This window comes from Panthera uncia, chromosome C2, assembly GCF_023721935.1.
Source record: "Panthera uncia isolate 11264 chromosome C2, Puncia_PCG_1.0, whole genome shotgun sequence".
Classification (NCBI taxonomy): domain Eukaryota; kingdom Metazoa; phylum Chordata; class Mammalia; order Carnivora; family Felidae; genus Panthera; species Panthera uncia.
Window position 1 is genome coordinate 142,794,839 of NC_064810.1, and position 18,007 is coordinate 142,812,845.

The 18,007-nt window shown below is 39.4% G+C and overlaps 1 protein-coding gene across 9 annotated transcripts in view; it reads left to right on the plus strand.

The window, feature by feature from the left end:
* RBMS3 (RNA binding motif single stranded interacting protein 3) overlaps nucleotides 1-18,007 on the plus strand; it is a 708,926-nt gene that overhangs the window by 577,125 nt on the left and 113,794 nt on the right. For 7 of the 9 annotated variants that reach the window (XM_049629878.1, XM_049629869.1, XM_049629873.1 and 4 more), the window contains 2 exons: nucleotides 12,534-12,630; nucleotides 14,872-14,922. In XM_049629878.1, the coding sequence (XP_049485835.1) occupies nucleotides 12,534-12,630; nucleotides 14,872-14,922 (148 nt within the window). The remainder of the gene's footprint in view (nucleotides 1-12,533; nucleotides 12,631-14,871; nucleotides 14,923-18,007) is intronic. The other 2 variants (XM_049629874.1, XM_049629877.1) reach the window with 1 other exon arrangement.

Sequence of the window (18,007 nt, forward strand, 5' to 3'; positions counted from 1 at the left end):
TATGAATAATGAATAATACGAATATATGAATAATAATTATATGCATAATGAATACTATTATTATATAATAGTAATTGAATATGTTCACTAACCAGATTCAACAGGTGCTAATATTTTGCATACTTTATGTTCCCATCTGTAACATTTAGCCATACATCTATTATAAAGTCCTTCTTACTCAAAGCTCTTTGTGAAGGATTAGATATACAGTAGTGACTTAGGCTTGGACCAGAGTGGAGGATGACACTCCCCTCTGCATCACTTCAGTCAATGGTCTTTCCAGTGCATAATTTAAAATCTGACTGTCTTCTCTAAAGACATAATTTTCCAAGTATTCTTGCTGATTTATCAGAAACCTAAAGAGAAAACTAAAGGTATTTCAGTTCCTAATCTGAACAGCCAAAGGGGAGCTTTGGGGAGTGCCATGTTAGAGGCTGTGAGGACACAATAGTACACAGTGAACATCTGTCCCTCCTGCAGGACTTTTTCCTCACATTTCAAGCCACTGCCCATGTGCCATAATGATTGCAGGTACATCTGTCCACCTTAATCACCCTCTCTATGACGTATCTTTATCTGTACCTTATATTAACTGCAACACGGTATCCTTCGCATGATTGGAAGAGTTGCAAAAATGGCTCACCCTTTTTCGCTGCCCACTTAAGTGTTTCCAACAGTGAATATTTCCCTCATGAAACACATTTTAGTTAAGATGCTGAGGATACCCATCTTCCCGATTTTATCGTCTGATCTACTCTCATTGATAAAGAACCATATGCCATCAATTAGTCTTTTTCTTCAATCCCTTCATGTCCACTGAATATTCCTTTCAGCCTATAGAAATGCTCAAGTCTTGGGGCGCCTGAGTGGCTCAGTCGGTTGAGCGTCCGACTTCGGCTCAGGTCATGATCTCATGGCTTGTGAGTTTGAGCCCCGCATCAGGCTCTGTGCTGACAGCTCGGAGCCTGCAGCCTGCTTCAGATTCTGTGTCTCCCTCTCTCTCTGCCCCAACCCACTCACATTCTGTCTCTGTCTCTCTCAAAAATAAACAAACATCCAAAAAAAAATTTTTTTTAAAGAAATGCTCAAGTCTTTTCCACCTGTAGGGGGAGTAGAAGCAAAACCATTCTTTCATACCAATGACATCACTTCTAGTGACCTCGCTAATTTAGCCTTCTCTTCACTGCTAAACAACTTCAGTTGTCTGTATGCAGGATCTTCCCATATTCTTTTCTTTTTTTTTATGTTTATTTCTTTTTGAGGGGGCAGGGGAGGAGCAGAAAGAGAGAGACTGAAGTGGGCTCCCTGCTGACAGCGGAGAGCCCAATGCGGGACTCAAACTCACGAACCATGAGATCATGACCTTAGCTGAAGTTGGAGTCTTAACCAAATGAGCCACCCAGCCGCCCCCTTCCCGTATTTTTTTTCAAATGCCTATTAAATTATGAAGTCTCATTTCAAACTTGACTGGGATTTCCCTTGCTAATGCTCCCAGTGATGTCCAAATGTGTCTGTTGTGACTGACACCCTTTTAGTTCTTCTATCATTTGAAACCTCACTCCACTCAACTCGTTGTTGGTACCATTTATACCTTTTTGGCAATTTCTTATCTCATGGGCCCCACAGCTCCATTCCCTGCTGATCCTGCTTGCTCTGTACTCCTTTCTACTCCCTTGGCCTCTCCTGATTCTTCCTCTTTTGCCCACTTTTACTAATCTTTCTCAGGATGCTGTCTTTTTCCTCTTTGATCTCATCCATTCCTCTTCCTTTGGGGACCTTAAAACACACAAGCTGACACTTAAAGTTTGTAAGGAGATGCAGGGCACTATCACCTGTGTTTCTAACTGCTTATTAGGTAATATTACTCTTGGATATCTTTGTCTATCCCAAACTGAGATCATTAACTTTATCAGTGCTTCCTAATACAAGCCAAACAAATTCAAATGACAACCAAATATGAAATTTACTTGTTCTTTTTTTTTAATAATTCACTTTAAGAATTTCTTAAGTGTATTTATTTATTTTGAGAGAAAGTAAGCATGAGTGGGGAGAGGCAGAGAGAGAGAGGGAGAGATAGCATCAAAAGTAGGCTTTGCACACTGTCAGTGTGGAGCCCGACATGGGGCTCTATCTCATGAACCGTAAGTTCATGACCTGAGCTGAAATCAAGAGTCCACAGCTTAACCGGCTGAACCACTCAGGCACCCCATTCGTAATTCACTTTAAAGCCATTTAGGCCATCAACTCCAGTTTCTGGGTTCTCTCTTTTATAATATTCTTAATGATAAAATTGGTCACTAAGACTTAATTCAATTTACCTTTGAACTATATCTTTACCCCAGCACTTTCTCCTTGCCACTGGTTGGGTTTATTCGATCATCCTCCCTACCTGTACTAACCTTTTACCTGTCTCTAGTATAGCTCTCCTGTAAAACATTTTCATATTGTTTTTTGAATATTTAAAAAAAATCAAAATGTAGGGGCAGCTGAGTCACTTAGTTGGTTAAGCTTCCAAGTCTTGGTTTTGGCTCAGGTCATGATCTCACAATTTTGTGAGTTTGAGCCCCGCATTGGGCTCTGCACTGACAGTGTGGAGCCCACTTCAGATTCTCTCTCTCCCTCTCTCTCTGTCCTACCCTGCTTGGTCAGTCTCTCCCTCTCTCTCTTTCTCTCTTTCTCAAAATAAATAAACTTTATTTATTTATTTATTTTTAAGCAACAGGCAAAATTTATTAAAATCTAAGATTAGAAAGGAAGAATAGTAGGAAAGCTCTCTTTACAGAGAGGGGCATTCAAAAGTGAGTGCTCCATAAATAAAAAAAACTTTAACAAATAAGTAAATAAAAACAAACAATAAAAATGTAATCACAGCAATCACCTCCCTGCCTGGTTTAAAGCATTAGGCAGAGTTTAAACTATAGAACAAAACTCAGACTTCCAAGAATGGCACCGAAAAATCCACAAAACAAAAACAAAAACAAAAACAAATCCGTGATTTGGTTCCTGAAAATCATGTGAACCTTCTGTGAACCTTCCAGGACATTCCATGTTACTTTACACTTTTGTGTCTTGTTGCTCATGGAATTATATCTGCCCCCAAGAGAATAGTGATTTCCTTTCTTCCTTCCTTCCTTCTTTCCTTCCACCCTTCCTTCCTTCCTTCCTTCCTTCCTTCCTTCCTCTCTTTCTTTCCTTCTTTTTTTTCAATACTACTTTCCCTTAAAAGGCACAGTCAAATGATTCCAGGTAGAACTACTTACACGATTAGTCATAAGAGAAGCCGTATAAGCAGTGTTAAGAGAGCACCCTCCAGAATCAGTCTGTTGATATGCACATCCAAACTCTGTCATTCACCAGACATGGGCAAGTTGTTTGTGCTTTAGTTTGCTCCTCTGTGAAATGGAGAAGACAGTAAGGCTTTGTAAGGATTAAAGGAAGTCTGTATGGTACACTGTAATCATCAGTGTAAATATTGATGTTATTGTTGCACTATATTTCATATTACCATGGTATGTTTGCAGTCTTTTTTTACCGTGTAGCCATTGACACAGTATGTATTTCCCTGCTGGACTATTAACTCAGTGAAGGCGAGTTGCATGCTTTGTTCATCTTTATAGACTGTTTAAACCCAGTATTATGCTAAATCAGAAATAGGAAATGTAACCAATGACATCTGCTTGGCCCCAGCAAATCGGTGTTAGAGAAGCCATTCCCCTTTTCAGCACCAACTTACTGTCCCCATGTAACACTTTAATCTGATTCTCTTTAAGTATCAGCCTCTTGTTTCACCCAAAGTTTGCAAACCGCCCATGAATTTATCACATCTTAAGAATGGAGTTTTAGAAGGCTTAGACTGCCCATTGTGTTGTTGGTAACAAGAAGACAGAAATTTTATATGATGAAATGGAAAGAATAGGAAAATTGTAGTAAAATTAACCTTACTCATTTGATACTTCTTCATATAGAGGACTTTTAAAGTGTTTTGTTCATCTTTGGTTTTATTGCCTTATAGGATGACATTTTAATAATAGGGAATACTAGAACAATAATTTCTAAGCATGTAAGATGTCAAGATAACCACAAGTGTGTTCCCAGCCTACCATCCTTTGAGTTAAGCATTAACATGTGCATCTTGGAGGTGTGGAAGTTGATTTAGAAAACTTACTCGGCGCATTAAGGGATCCAACATGAATGTCCAGGATAGAGTAGGCCACTCTCTATTCACATTTCTGTATCCGATCATGCTGGCAGCCTAACTCAGAGAGCCGTCACTTTACAGATAGAGAAATGTCTACTGCTGTAGGAAGGAAACTGGTCTCATTTTACATAAGACAATCAGTATCTAGAGATACAGTTGTAACTGACTCTAATCCAGTTAACATTCTTAAACGTTGCTTAATGCTTACTCAGTTTAATTCAACATTTTTTTCTTTTGAATGTCTTTCTATTAGACTGTTTAAAATCATTTTAGTGATGCAAATTTGAAAAGGAAAAATTTTATATTATAGCAGAGACAGGATACAATACAAATAATACTGTGATAGAAGCCCAAGGTACTATGAGATTTATGTATAAACTTTTATCTCTATAAAGTCTTTCTGAAAGAATAAGAAATAGTGGCAGTAATTCTCTGTCACAAGAAATAGTGACAGTAATTCTCTGGGTGGGGGGCACTGAGGTACTACAACATAGGAGAGAGAGAGATACTTATTTTTCACTGTTTATATTTTTATATTCTTTTCAAAAAGAAAAATAAAATTAATGTCATAGAACCACAAGGAAGAGGCATTTGTGTTCTAATGAGGTAATAGGAAGGCTTATTGATGGAACATTGACATGAGCGTTTCCTCTTCGAGATGTCCCGTGTCATAGCTAAGGAACGTATTTTATGATCCTGTGTTTTTCCATACAAAGGGAAATTGTACTCACTGTACTAAGCCTTAGAGTTTTCTGAGTATGTGGCTGGGTTGTAGGCAGTAGCTTAAATTGTGTTGAGAGTCAAATATGTTCTGAATTCCACCTCTGCATTAATACAGCAACATGACATTGAACTAAATGCTCCACGTTGAGCTCAAGTTTAGCTAATGAAGAACAAACGTGTAAATAGCAACCATGGTGACTCTACCCTGTTTGAATTTAGACGGTAGAAAATGTCAGTTCTGTCATCTACTTGAATCTATCCAAATTATCACTTAAAAAAAAATTAGTTCAATGTCTCATCGTCAAAGGCTTTGAAGTTTATAGGGAAGAAATGTCTGGATCACAATGGAAAAATGAAATCTGAGTACTTTTTACTCCAGGCTCACTTACAAGAATGAAATTACCTATTCTTCTTTCAGAGCCGTCTGGCATAACTCTACAGTTTGTTATTACTACTGCCCTATTGCTTTTTTAGCAGTCCAATCTGAAATTCCATCACTTTCAAGTAGGAGTGGGGGAGGTGGGAAATAATCACTCCCCATATTCAAAATCCCATCTTTCCAGTGCCCTTTTCAGTAAGAGCCGCCGTGTAGAAGACCTCTCGGATTGTTTTATTTGAATAAAATGTATTCTTGGGAGAGACTTGGGGAAAAAAAAATGTTTTCTATAGCATTGGTTTGCCAGCTGTTGTATATGGGCATTTGATATTAAGTGATACCGAAACCTTATCTTATTACACTAGGAAAGGAATCTGATGTGAAGGATATGGTGGTATTACAATAAAAATGGCCAATAACGTATTAATCTTGCGCGATAGTGTTACCCTGAGGATAGTGTTCGTGGTTCTGACTCTAACAATATTGCCTGCGGACATGAAAGACGAGCCGGTGCTGTTTATTTCAGTGTGCAAATAGGATTTTGTGTGGGTTTCTACAGTAAAAAAACACTCTACCCTGGGGTTATTGATATATTCATGTTATTTTTATTGTCAGTGAAATAAGATTTCACCATATTACTACTGACGGCCAAATCCCTGAAGATGACTTTCCTGCAGGCAAGATAATGTCCTATTAGTGACCTAGACTTGCATGTTCTGAACTTCTGGAGCCCACTTGCTTTAAATGCCAGAGAACCAAGTAACTCTTCGCGTTCCTTAAAAATATAAAGTTTTGCAAAGGCCAGCTTAGCGTTCTATAGATAGATCACACTTAGTTAACTCTCTTAGCCACTGTGGCATTTGGTATTTTGTTCATATGACATCTCTCCAGAAGTGACTGGTTATTCCTAAGGCTAGGTTTCTCATCCTCAACACTGTGACATTTTGGACCGGATAATTTTTAGTGTGGGAGCTGCCCTGTGCATTGTAAGATATTTAGCAACCCAGACCTTTATCTAATAGATGCCAGTAGCAGCCGACCCACACGCTTGTGACAACCAGACCTGTCTCTAGATCCTGCCACCAAATGTTCCCTGAGGAGCAAAATTATTTCTAGTTTAGAACCACTGGACAAAGTGTGAAAGGAACACTCGTCATACACATAATGCCATGTGCATTTGGGGGAAAGATATCTATATCTATCTATCTATCTATCTATCTATCTATCTATCTTAAATGAGTAAACTTTTCCCAGGAAAACCACTTAAGAATTAATTCCCAAGGCATAATACATATATTATGGGATATAAAAACATGAAGTTACAGGGGTGCCTTGGTGGCTCAGTCGGTTAAGCGTCCAACTTCGGCTCAGGTCATGATCTCACGGTCCGTGGGTTCGAGCCCCGCGTCAGGCTCTGTGCTGACAGCTCAGAGCCTGGCGCCTGCTTCGGATTCTGTCTCCCTCTCTCTGACCCTCCCCCGTTCGTGCTCTGTCTCTCTTTGTCTCAAAAATAAATAAACGTTAAAAAAAATAAAAAAAAATACTTTAAAAAAAAACATGAAGTTACATATTTAGACTTAACTTCGCTTTGTTATTATGGCTAAAATATTCTGTCAGTCATCTCCTTCATGCTCCCCAACAAGATAACACCTGTGCCTGGAGCATCTATTTGGATGTTGTTGTTGTTGTTGTTGTTGTTTTCTTTCATTTTTTTTTCTTTCTTTCTTTTTTAATGTCACAGGGAAGTGTTTTCAAACCCTAATAGATACATGGCAGGGACTAAGAAGAGGTGAAGAGACTGGGAACTCATCCTGCACTCCTCTCACAGAGCTTGGCTCTGTGCATTTTCTTTAGATATGGCACCTCTAAGCCGCCAGTGTGATAGCAGACTCTCTTAGGGTTTCCTGTCAATTCATCCGGTTTATGTTTGGTCTTGGGAAGAGCTCATTTCAGAATATCAGAATTAGGGGATCAACACGGTGTGTTGAGTCTCTTCTGCCCAGTACATTTTCCATTCTAAGTGACTCTCCGACTTGAGTGGCAGGATTGGAACTTGCCGGGAAGCATGAACTATAATTCTTGTTTGATGGCTAGGATTAGAGCAGATAGAACAAAATGCATTAAATTTCCCCCCAAGGGTTCCCTTTGTAAGTATCAGTTTACTTGGCTGTTTTCTTTAGGTTTTTGCTCTCTGTTCTCCCCATAAAATCCCCTGTAAACTCTACCTGCCAATCCACTTCTCGTTGCCGTCATATTTAATACTTCAATTGGTACATTTTATAAAATAAGCCAGCCACGCTCAAATGCGATGCACGATTCACTCCATTGGTGGAAGAGGCTGACACTGGGTTTCGGACAGAAATTAAACCACTGCATGGTGAATGAGAAACAAATGTTTGTAGAGCGATCATGGAGTAGTTATGGGTGGAGTGAGGTCATCATGGGCTCCGAATAAAGAATAGGTCCTTTGGTTCACTTCCTCATAAATCAGATCTGTCAAGGATAAGACCTAAAGGGGATTTTTAAATGCAATTCATGATTTTTGTAAAAAAGGACTTGTTTTCCCTAGATACTAACACTATCCATGCTTAGAAAGCAAGTATTGATTAAGCCTCCACTGAGCATTTACTAATATGTGATGTTGGCTGCTCTTTGGGCTCTCACCCCTCAGCTTCCTATGGTTTCAGGGACCTATCTTCTATGCTCCTGCCATCTTGGTATTGGCCAAGTATTGGTATTGGCCGGTACTGTAATCACTACTTACTTCCCTAAGCTTCTCTGTATTCATTCATTCATTCATTCATTCATTCCAGCTATGGTTCTTTTTTTTAACTTTTTTTCAATGTTTATTTATTTATTTTTTTGAGAGACAAACAGCACCCGAGCAGGGGAGGGGCAGAGAGAGAGGGAGACACAGAATTCGAAGCTGTCAGCACAGAGCCTGACACAGGGCTCGAACTCACAAACCATGAGATCATGACCTGAGCTGAAGTCGGAGGTTTAACCACCTGAGCCACCCAGGCACCCTAACCTATGGTTCTTAAGTATCTCTTAAGCCCCAGGCTCTCTTCTAGGCAACAAAGCCAGTATGTCCTCAACTTTGTCGAAGCTGACATCCTAGAGGGACAAATAGTCAATAAGTACCTTGTGTTAGCTCAACTACCATCACAAAATACCATCACTTAGGTGGCATTAAACCACAAAAAATAAGTTTCTTACTGTTCTGGAGGCTAGAAGTCTAAGATCAAGTTCTGGCTGATTAGATTTCTGGTGAAGACTTTCTTCCTGGCTTGTAGATGGCTGCCTTCTCACTGTGTCCTCACCTGGCCTTTCCTCCATGCACGCTTGTGGAGAGAGAGAGAGAGCAAGTTCTTTGGTGTCTCTTCATATAAGGACACTAATCCTATTGGATCAGGCCCCACGCTGTTGACCCCATTTAACTTACTTTCTTCCAAAGTGGTTCCATCTCCAAATATAGACACACTGAAATTTAGAACTTCAACATATGCATTTTGGAGGGACACAGGCATTCGGTCTCTAACATACCTAAATAAATTTTTAGAAATCACTACTTTGGATGGTGATAAGCGTGATGGAGAAAAAAAGTAAATTACAGGACAAGAATAGAGAGTAATTGGGTTGGAGATGGTGGTTGCTACTTTAGCTACTACAGGCCTCTCTGAAGATGGGAAAGTTGAGTGAGACCGATACTGAGAAAGAGGTAGCCTTAGGGAAACTTCTGGAAATGAACATTGCAGGTAGAGGGAATTATAAGTTTAATGGCCCAAGATGGAGGTGAGAATAACAGAATCATGTGACAGAAGGTCAGTGTGGCTGGAACCTAGCTGGCTGGTTTAGAGGGTAGGAGAAAAGTACTAGAAAGATAGGTGTTTGCCTGTTTGTACTAGCCCATACTAGGAATTCAGATTTTGTCTTCATTGCAATGAAAAGCCATTGGAAGATTTTAGGCTGATTAATGTACAGATAAGATACAATTTAAGTGGCTAAATGGAGAAACTCTAAGGAATGTTTTAGAATCTTACCGATCTTTGGTACACATTGTAAATGCTCACTAATTTTTTTTTTGAAGTGAAAGGATGGTTGTTTACGTACACATTCATTGACTTTGTTTAGAAGTCAGGTTTATTAGTATAATCTACATAGAGTATATAGTTACTATAGTGTACAATTCGGTGAGTTCTTTTCTCTCAAATGTTTATTTGTTTATTTATTTTGAGAAGGGGAGAGCAGGGGAGAGGCAGAGGGAGAGGGAGAGAGAATCCCAAGCCGACTGCATGCTGTCAGCACAGAGCCTGACACAGGGCTCGAACCCACCAACTATAAAGTTATGACATGAGCTGAAATCAGGAGTCAGATGCTTAACCAACTGAGCCACACAGCGTCCCCAGTTCTATGAGTTCTGACAAGCATAAAATTGTAGAACCGCCAGACAATCAAGACAGAGCAGTCACATCATTTCCCAAAATTCCCTCATGCATTTTTATAGTTAGTTCCATCCCCCAAGCTTAGCCTTTGACCTGCCTCCATTGATCTATTTTCTTTTTTTATAGTTTTGCATTTTTCATGTTGTAGTATAAATGAAATTATGAAATATAGAGTCTTTTGAATCTTCTTTCATTTAGCATAATTGGCTTAAGATTCATCATGTTAAATGTATTGGTAGTTCTTTCCTTATTGGTTAATAGTGTCCACTGGACAGATGTACTAGAATTTGTTTATCAATCCGGTTGAAAGATATTTGGCTTGTTTCCAATTTTTGGCAAGTGTCAGCAAAGCTGCTATAAACATGTGCGTTAGGGTTTTTGTATAAACGTAAATTTTCATTTATCTTGAGTTAATATCTACCACTGGGATTATTGTTATAAGGTATGTGGATGTTTAACTTTATAAGGAAATTGACAACCTGGTTTCCAAAATGACTATACCATTCTGCATTTCTACCAGCAACAAATGAAAATTCCACTTTCTCTAAATCCTTGTCAGCATAGGATATTCTTTTCTTTTTCTTTCTTTTTGTGCCTTTTTTTTTTTTGCCATTCTAATACATATGCAGTCTATATAATTTTTTTTTTAATTGCACAACTTAAACTTCGATGTCTGGTGGGTATGGATAGTAAGGATATAATATGTAACACAGTAATTTTTTTCGGCTGCAATTTTTTAACCAAAAGAACATGACCTTAGAATCCCTGTCGAGAGCTGGATAAAGTAAATTTAAGACTGTAGTCCCCCAATCCTTGCTTGAAGACTTTTATAGAATCTAAGATTAAAGAATGTACTCCTTGAGTCCTGGAAGCCTTGAAATCCAGCTCGCCCTTCAATAGGGGGCTTATAGAATGCTTCTTTAGAATGGTAACCCGTAACAGTCTCTATTCAAAATATCAGTGACCTCTGAGGGATGATGAAGCTTTTGATTCCAAAACTCCAACCTCAGTTATGCTATTTAAAAAAAAAAATCAAAAGTAGTAGTTGATTTTTGCTAAGAGTACAGCAAAGTAAAATGATTCTATTACCCCTGAGACCCATTTTCCCAATCTATCCTCACATCAGTGAAATAATCCATCAAAGGCAACCTGGCCTTTTTCATTCTGTGGCTGGCCCTCTGGCCTTTCACTTACCAGTGAGACAGGAAGGAAAGAACATGATTTGAAAAATCTGCTGACGAATTTAAGCATTAGGTAACTTGTGAACTCTAGGGTACAGAGTGAGCAGAGATGGGTGTATCACTGATTTAAGTACCTAGAAGCTTCTCTTTGAAAGATCTATAGAAGGATCATCCCTCCTCTGGTTTGTGAAGCCCTGATCTCGCTCAGCACCATTTTATAATTGTTTGACAGAGGGCCCCGAAAGACTCGACACTCAGTGCTTTTTTACAGTCTACAGGACTGTAGGACTGGGTTATATCCCAGAGGTCTAGAATCTCCACCAATGCCTTGATTGAATCCAGAAAATATTCCTGTCCCCAGCTAGACACAACCCACACATCGTTTACCTTCTTCTCTTTTCAGGGAGAAAATATTTAGCTCTGTTTCTGCATGAGTGCATGGACTTCTGCCTAGCACAAATTATGTAGAACTCTCTAGGAGCTGACCCTCTTTCTTGAATGAAGAGATAGATGCAATTTGTGTACACATAACATTGGCCAGCTTTATAAAGCTTGGTGCTATCATTTTGCTTTTCTCTCAAAGAGCCTTACAATGGCATTTCCTTAAAAATTAAAAAAAAAAAAAGTAAAAAGAAAAAAGGAAACAAAAACAAACTAAAAAGAGGCCCATGGCTTTTCTCCCCCTGTTGGTGAAACATACTATTACCCTCACCTGGCGTAAGAGATTTTGTGCAGCCCATCTTATTTTATTTTATTGTATTTTATTGTATTTTATTTTTTAATTTTATTATTTTTTAATATGAAATTTATTATCAAATTGGTTTCCATACAACACCCAGTGCTCATCCCAACAGGTGCCCTCCTCATTGCCCGTCACCCACCCTCCCCTCCCTCCCAGCCCCCATCAGCCCTCAGTTTATTCTGTCTTTAAGAGTCTCTTGTGGTTTGCCTCCCTCCCTAACTTTTTTTTTCCTTCCCCTCCCCCATGGTCTTCCGTCAAGTTTCTCAAGATCCACATAAGAGTGAAAACATATGGTATCTGTCTTTCTCTGTATGACTTGTTTCACTTAGCATCACACTCTCCATTTCCATCCACGTTGCTACAAAAGGCCATACTTATTCTTTCTCATTGCCACGTAGTATTCCATTGTGTATATAAACCACAATTTCTTTATCCATTCATCAGTTGGTGGACATTTAGGCTCTTCCCATCATTTGGCTAGTGTTGAAAGTGCTGCTATAAACATTGGGGTACAAGTGCCCCTATGCATCAGCACTCCTGTATCCCTTGGGTAAATTTTTAGCAGTGCTATTGCTGGGTCATAGGGTACATCTATTTTTAATTTTTTGAGGAACCTCCACACTGTTTTCCAGAGCGGCTTGTGCAGCCCATTTTAGAAGATGAGTCCGGTCTGTCATTTTGTTCAGAATGATTTATTTCTCTTAGTGGAATCAAACAGTGTAAATCTCCCGGATGCTCCTGTTCGCAGCTGGTGGAAAAACACGAGGGTGGAACTCTGTGTTTCCCAGAGGCGCTGGGTAGCATTTGACCGGCACCCAGGCATTGCAGCAGCTTTATGAATCTTCTTTTTGTTGTTTTCTGTTTGCAGATTTTATTCTTCACCGTACAGTATTGCAACCAACCGCATGATTCCACAGACATCTCTCACGCCATTCATTGCTGCTTCCCCTGTCTCCACATACCAGGTATGTCCGATTTACCTGCACCTGAGGGAGTGTCTCTCTTGCCAGTAGATGGTATAAAGGCGAAAGGGGCACAGCACAAGTTTTCTTCCAATAGCCTTCAGACATTTCAGTCCGACCTTAAAGTAATAATCCTCAAGGTGTCGCCTACACTTTGAAGGGCTTGTTTGCATCTGTTTCGCTGAAGAATAAGGTCCACTGTGCTCTTCATTCTTCCTGCTGAGTTTTTATGATTAGGCTCCTTTCCAGCCAACACGAGTGCAGCCTTCTTGCCACTGAGAACTTACTTTGTTGGTTGTCTGCTATTTGGGTTGTCTGTTCCCTGTTGTGTCTTTTCTACAAGCACACGTCTGGCATTCCCCTCCCTCACTCCAGGATATTTTACCGTTGTCATCTCATTTTGTCACAGTTGTCCTGTGCGTCCATGCAAAGCCACGTGGACAGCTGTTAAATCGTTTTCCCCGAGAAAGAGGGAGGACCATCAAAGTGGTAAAAAGTTATTCCTACCTCCTGCTCTGACTTCATCCTCAGTCCCAAACAGGTCAAAAGAGACCTCACGGGTTCCACAGGTTGAAGAACAAACAAACAAACAAAAATCCAAGATTCAGTGTGTGTCCTAAAGCAGATGTTACAGCGAGTTAATTCTAAGTACACAGGTGGATCAAAAGAGTCAAACTTCTCCCTCCATAAATAACTCCTTGTCTTATTCCCTTAAGTCACGAATGTGCTATTACTCCCAGCTTCTCTTTGCCTCACGTGGTTCTTCAGACAATTCTTCTAATTCTAATTAGACAGTGCCTATAGATGCCACCTGTGGGGGGTATCTAGTGTCACCTTTTCAAACTTTGGAGAGAGAAAGAGTGCGAGAGAGTATACGTGTGTGCACGCGTGTGTTTGTATTTTGCAGACGGCGGGGGTGGAGGTTTCACAAAGGGTAAAACTGTCATGTTGCTGACTGCTACCAATTCAGTGAAGTTTCACCTTATTCAACCATTACATACTTCATTTCAGGGGGTCCCAGCTCTCAGAGCATCAGACTTGAGACTATATACATTTTTCCTTAACTGATTCCCCCTGAAGCAGATGATTTTCATTCTTTTCCTGCGCTTAGAATCCTGATCCATGTCGCTGGGTGAATGGAATAGACGTGCATGTGAATTGCACTGGAGGGTCTCAGAATGGATGATTTCTTAATTGCTTTTCCTCGGGACCCGTGAGGCTACGTGCAGGTGCTGTTCAGTTTTTGTTCTTCCTGCAGGGCCCGCCTGGTTGTAATGTGTGTTTTTGTGTGTTTTTTTTTCTTTTTTTTTTAACCCATTTTTTCTAATCCTGGCCTATGTTTCAGCCAAGACCACCCACTGAGCCCCAGTGTAGAGCACTTTGGTGACATGAATAAAATATCCACAGAAAAGTGATTTCACTTGGGAGGGCTCATAAGTGGAATTTAACTCTAGCTCCTTTTTTCTGAAAAAAGGAATCAGAGCACTTTCCTATGTTGTTGATTCTCGCCTTTCACCACTTTTTTTTTTTAAAACCTGAAGTGCATTGGCGCTTTTGTTAGTGTGAGTGTATTGAAAACAAAGTCCTACAGGGTTCTCCATGTGACCATCGGCCCGTGTAAGCTGACTTTCTCATTTGGCTGACAAGGCACATTTCAGAACAGTTGGTTGGCTCAGATTCTCATTTTTATTTGCCATACCAATTGCCGTGAAAGAAAAAAAAGATCACAAACTTGCTTAACTTGGGGTTAACCCAAAGCATTCCCCCCAAATTTCTGGCTGATCTCTTCTAATTCTTACCCCAACTTTTACCACGTAGATTTATTTCCAAGATGGGATCACTTGAGAATTTGAAATTAGAATGGATGAAAGAAAAAGAGGAAGGTTTAGCTGTCAACTCTTTGTTACTGGCTCCATAGCCCTGGGAGTTGACCCCTGAGTAGGAGGTCTCTGAGGCTTCCTAAGACTCTAGCCTCTACCACCAACCTCAAAATCTGCTCCAAGGCCCAGCCTGGTCCACATGGGCACCGCAGCCAGCTCCTATGAAGTAGGAGTTTGCTTTCTATTTTACTATGTTTTGGTAATCAGGTCCAAGAATTTCCTTTCTCTCCTCAGTTCTGAGCACTAATTAGCTGTAAAATCAGATGGACTCCACTTTCTTATGACCTAGTGTGACTCCACTGAACACAAGAACCAAGTTCTCTCTGTGATTGCTTTGTGCTAATAAATGCTGTTTGATGCATAGGTCCAGAGTACTTCATGGATGCCTCATCCGCCATACGTTATGCAACCAACAGTAAGTGTTCTCAGTCACCTGAGGCTAAATATTTCTATTATCCGAGTGCAAGCTTTTGTAATGCGTACAAGCTTTGGGGTAAAGCTTTTGTTAGATTTCATACCTCTTTCAGGCAGCCATATTTTCCAGATGGAAAGCTGTTCCTGAAATTCTACAAAAGCATGTACAATAGATAGATAGTAGAGTTAGAGAGAGAGATGAGAGAAAGAAAAAGAGAGACAGAGATGACAGAGACAGAGAGAGAGAAAGACAGAGAGAGAACAAACTTTATTAGAGGAAATAGTCAACCTCCTAAGCTGATGTCTGCCATTTGTCATGAATGGGGAATTTCTACTTCACACAGGAATTCTGAACTCTGGACAATTAAATCCATTACTGGGGGAAAGCCTTTCTGTTTTCCTTCTCTTGGTATGCTTTGTTCTCTTTGGATGCTGTTTGATATGCTTTGGGGGCAATTTTTGGTATCATGGCCAAGGGTTCACTCAAAGCAATATATTTGAAATATGAAGAAAGCTGTCTACTAATAGATGGAGATATAGAGATAGAAAGCAAGGCTGCTAGATATATATTTTTAATATTAACTAACTAGAGCCATTCTCTTCTTCTTTAGTGGAAAAATCTCTTCTAAAAATATTCAAACTCTATTTTCTACTTGCTATATTTCCCATTTTGTGGCACAATATTACATCAGTCCCATGGGAAAATATTACATATTTCATTCAAATCTAGAGTGAAGGCTAATGATTCCATTTATCTTTGTCTCAGTCTTCCAGGTTTTCTAGCTCTGTCAAAGTACAATAGAGCGATTTCAATAGCAATATATTCATGAGAATGGATAGAGCATGAGACAGGAAGTTGTGTGACAAGGTCTGTGGTGAATATCCTTTGGGGGCATGCTCACACCTGTGCCTCTGTTTCCTTTTCTGTCACTATATTAACAGGGCTATTGGAAGGATCAAGTGAGAGCATATGTGAAAATAGCTTTTAAAATACAATATGCTATGTATTGTTATTGCCGTTATCCTTCCTAGTACAGAATGTATTCATTGTACAGAGACAAAGCAGTGCTACATTTTAACCCATTTCAAAGGTAACTGTAAACAAAGTAGCACACATTAAAGATCAGGGAACTAAATCCGCAGGCATCCATTTCTTTGACCGAAAGGATCATAGCACCTGGTTTTCATATCTGAGCTTTGCCCATTTTTTAAAAATAAAAAACATTCCATGTTGCTCCTAATGTTTTGATAGTTTGTGTTTTATTTAAAGAATAAAATCTATATAGCTTAATACAGCAGAACTTTAGACCATATTTTGCAAATCCCTCTATTTACTCTTATCTACACACCTTGGGGGCTTCCTGAGTTCATCTGGTCTATGTTCTATAAATCATACCGTACAATGGATCCAGGCTGCACTTTCATATCCAATTCATGCGATAAAATTCAGTATACGCTGCCAAACCAATTTATAGCATAGATTGGGCCAATACAGGAAACGGGAAGAAGTTCTGCCAAGTTCTAAAGTGGAGACTTTCTAGAAGGAAACAACTACCTTCTAACAAGTAATATGTTCATCTAGAAGGTGCTAATGCTAGCTTAGTCCTCACACCGAGGTGAAGGATCATCTCATCGTGACCAAAAGGAATGCACATCTGGCAGAAATCTAAATATTTTTCCAGATGTCAAAATATATAAGGTTCTACCAGAACTTCTAGAACTATAAGTAGAAGGGAAGGTGTTTGTATGTGGCTTTATTTCCACTGTCTGTCACTATGGACCTCAGCAAAATTTTTCTTCCCCTCGCCCTCCATCCCAACATGGCTTCAGCCGCATTTTTGGAGGTATTATTTCTCATACATCTTCCTCCAGAAATAGCTGTGTGTGTGTGTGTATGTGTGTGTGTGTGTGTGTGTGTGTGTGTGAATTTATCCCCTTAGATATTTCTCGTTATGGCTACTGCTCACTGATGTCTCATCAGTTCCCATAACTAGACAGTGCATCATGTTTGTGTTTAGGTCACTTGGTTTAAAATACAGTGTTTGTGACCAGGGAAGATTCTTGGAAAAAGGAGTGCCTGGGCCACCCACCACTTTGTTGCCTTTAACATGGAAAAATTGGCTAAGCAGTGTCATGGAAACAGAGTTTGTGCCAGCATTCTTTTCCCAGTAGCAGTCTTACCAGTTGTCTATATTGCATAAATAACCGTACCCAACTAGTCTTGGTCTCATCATCAAAATGGGGGTTAAATTAATCACCGAATGATACTGAAATACAAAAATACTGAAACAATCTAAAGCAGATAAACCAAATACCTAGATCTTGAATGAATGAATGTATGAACGAATGAATGAACGAACGAACGAATGACTTGATGATTAACAGCATGAGTTCTTGGTTAGGGTCTTTGAGATAGGAAACCTTTCTCTGTTATGGAACTCTGGTCAATAAAACTTTCTTAGCCATAGTTGCCTCATCTGTAACATAGACATGCTGATGCCTAAATAATTATGTATTGTGTTCATTAAAGGAAATAATGAATTAAAGCTCCTAAATTGTGTCTAGCAAATAGCAAACACTCAGCAAATTGTTATTATTATTATTATTATTATTATTATTATTTAGTTATAGGAGGAAGAAAGGTAGAGGAAGAAAGTTGAGAATAAGCAATAATCACCTGTTTCTACTACATGTTTACTATTTATTTAACTTACTTTGCTAATGAGTTTTTGAAGATAGCCTCTATGGCTACAAATAAATTGCTTGGATTGGTACTTATTTCATTTACTTACTAAACCATTTAATACTTAATACTAAGAAAAAAGGCCTGATAGGTACGCCCTTTATGTCAGTAACTAGAACCTACTTTACAAATAAATTCAAGGCATCAATATCTACATGTCGCAAATATGTTGCCCATAATTATGATTTGCTTGCAACTTTTCTCCTTGCTCATGTTTTCTCTTCTGCCATTTTGAGAAAATCTCATGTATAAGCTCAAAGCGTAAGCATGTTTCTCCTGCTCACTGTGAATGCACACGGACTCCTAAATGGAGCCTAAAGCCTGAATTGTCTTTCAGGCTTGA